The sequence below is a fragment of the Myotis davidii genome, unplaced genomic scaffold (genome assembly GCF_000327345.1).
Source record: "Myotis davidii unplaced genomic scaffold, ASM32734v1 scaffold566, whole genome shotgun sequence".
Taxonomy (NCBI): Eukaryota; Metazoa; Chordata; class Mammalia; order Chiroptera; family Vespertilionidae; genus Myotis; species Myotis davidii.
Window position 1 is genome coordinate 1,016,364 of NW_006296617.1, and position 2,896 is coordinate 1,019,259.

Sequence of the window (2,896 nt, forward strand, 5' to 3'; positions counted from 1 at the left end):
TAGGATAGAGGCCTGGTGCATGGGTGGGGCTGGCTGGTTTGCCCTGAAGGGTGTCCTGGATCAGGGTGGGGGTCCCCACTGGGGTGCCTGGCCAGCCTGGGTAAGGGGATGATGGCTGTTTGCAGCTGGTCACACACCCTTCAGGGTGGGGGTCCCCACTGGGCTGCCTGGCCAGTCTGGTTGAGGGGCTGAGGGCTGTTTTCAGGCTGGCGGGTGACGGAAGCTCCCAACTGCTCCTTTTTTTCTTTTTTCTTTTTTTAATTCTGGGCTCTGGCTCCAGCTCTGAGGCCTCGGCTGCTGAAAGAGGTTCTATAATCGAAACAATGTATAACTCCAGCTCTGAGATCCCGGATCGCTGAAAGCAGGTTTCTGGGGTTTTGTTTAGCTTCTATATTTGTTACAGTGTTTCAAACTGCAGGCTCAGAGGCTTAAAACAACAAGGAAAAAGTATCGTTTCATATGCCACGAAGCCCGAGGTAGGGAGGTTCCAGGCTTGGTTATTTAAATGGATCCATAATGTCATAAAGGACCGGGCCTTTTCTGTCTTAGCAACATCAGTTTATCAGCAGCTCTCCTAGCAATAATGACAATGACGACGATGAAAAACACCTACCTAGTGTGCACAGGGGCTAGGCCCCATCCTGAGTGTTTTATGGATGGAACCTCACACAGACTCTGTGGTCAGTAATCCTTTTCTAATGCACAGAGAGGTTAAGTAACTTGGCCCAGGTCACACAGCTGACAGGTGGCAGAGCCCGGGTTCCATTTGAGGCTGTCAGGCTCCAAGTTTGCCTCTTGAATGCCCCCTGTCAGTTGTGGGCATCACCTCCTCCTCCTTTACCACCTAGAGACAGAAGCAGCCAACTGCCCCTGTTTGTGGGTCTAATTGTTTTTTTTTAATCCTCACCCAAGAAAGAAAAATATTTTTTCCATTGATTTTTAGGGAGAGTGGAAGGGAGGTGGGAAGAGAGAGAAAGAGAGAGAGAGAGAGAGAGAGACATCAATGTGACTGGGACATCTATCGTTTCCCTCCCACATGTGCCCTGACCAGGGGCGGGGATCAGACCTGCAAACCAGGTACATGCCCTTGAATAGGAATCGAACTTGTGACCCTCCAGTGCACAGGCCGATGCTCTAACCACTGGTCCATACCGGCAGGGCTGCGGGTCTGATTTTTAAGGCCATAAGAACCTTTCCCAGAGCCTTCTGGCCAACTTCCCAGTCTGTCTTGTTGGCAGAACTGGGTCACGTGTGTCCACTCTGTGACCTGTAATTGTCCAGGGGTGTGGCATTGCCAGACTGGATCGGAGCACTGATTCTTAGCCCCAGCTACACACCGGAACCACCTGGAGAGCTTTAAAAAAAAATCCATACCCCACCCCCTACCCAGAGCTTTTAATTTAAAGATCTTTTAATGGGTGCTGAGTGATCTCCCAGACAACATCAGGGTTTGGTGAACAGAGAGGAAGGTGGGACAGCTGGCTCCTGGGTGGACGGCCAGATACCAGGTGGCCTCCAGATCAGGGCCAGGTGACCAGGTCACCTCCCTGGAGGATGGGCTGAGCCCCCGGGCTCTCTGAGCTTCCCTCTGGCTCTCTCAGAGTCACACTTCTCACCATGCCAGGCCTGGCGGTGTGTGTGTCCCCACCACCCTCCCCCCTCTGGCCTCTGAGTTAATGGGGATTCTTTGTTCGAAAGTGAGAGAAACTCAAACTCTTGTAAACAGGAGAGGGGGTTTATGGATATGTGTACCCATTGTGGGGCGGGGGGGTCTAGTCAGGAACAGTTAAGGGTCGATCCGTCTGCGGTGGGTCCGGTAATTTCCAGGCAATGGAAGAATAACCAGAGCGTCTCTGAGCTCCTATCCGGGCCCCTCACAACCAGAGGATGCTGACTTTCTCACTACCAGTTTACAAAGTCCCAGAGAAGGATTCTGATTGGCCCAGCTCGGGTCATGTGCTCATTCCTTAGTCAATTGCAATGACCAGGGGCTGAGAAACCTCAGTTACTTGCTCCCTGTCCAGGGTTTGGGAAAAGAGGTGCTGGCCAGACAGACAGACAATGGCCCTCTCTGCTGCCTCTGTGCAGTGGGCCTTAACATTGGGGGCGTTAAAGTGTCACAGATTTGTGATCCCTGAGCCCTCTGAGTGCTCCACAGTGGCTCACGTGACCCCCATTCCTGGGGGCTTTGGTTCTCATTCTAGATGAAGAGCATGAGCGTGGGAGACCCCCGAACCTTCCCCTTCATCGAGCCCCCCCCACCAGCCAGCCTGGAAACGGCCATCCTCTACCTCCGGGACCAGGGGGCTCTGGACAGCTCCGAGGCCCTCACCCCTATCGGGTCCCTGCTGGCCCAGCTGCCTGTGGACGTCGTGATTGGTGAGGACCCCCCTTGGGGTGACCACGCGGGTCCCTGGGTGGGTCGGGCCACTGCCCGCCAGCTGCTCCCTCTCTAGGCCCTGTTCATGCGTTCGCCAGTCCCCAGGGCGGGCACTGTGCTGGGCACCAGGGATACAGCGTAAACAAACAGGGCGCTCGGCACAGCCCGTCCCAGCTGTGCCCTGGGCTGCCCTTGCTGTGGGTGGTAAGGATTTCAAAACCTCTTCCTCTTCCTCATTCTTGCGCCACCCCTGCCCTCCCGAGGAGCTCGCTGACTCCCGTGTGTTCATTCTGCCCGATTCTCCCGACTCCAGACATTCTGTGTCCACCGATGGTCCCCAGCCCACACACAGTCCAGCAGAGCGCCACCAGCCACCACCGTGGCACCGTTCCCCCAGCACAGACACTCCGCACAGCCTCCTGCCGTGTCAGCCCTTAAAGCCCCTCCCCTGCAGGCCGCTGAGGCGGTGACGCGGTTCTTTCTGTTTGCTCTAGAGCAGGGGGGGGGGCGCTTTCT

The 2,896-nt window shown here is 55.5% G+C and overlaps 1 protein-coding gene across 1 annotated transcript in view; it reads left to right on the plus strand.

Annotated features, from left to right (window-relative positions):
• Positions 1-2,896, plus strand: part of DHX34 (DEAH-box helicase 34) — a 69,112-nt gene that overhangs the window by 41,182 nt on the left and 25,034 nt on the right. Inside the window, exon 8 of the mRNA XM_015569314.1 lies at positions 2,205-2,379. Within this exon, the coding sequence (XP_015424800.1) occupies positions 2,205-2,379 (175 nt within the window). The remainder of the gene's footprint in view (positions 1-2,204; positions 2,380-2,896) is intronic.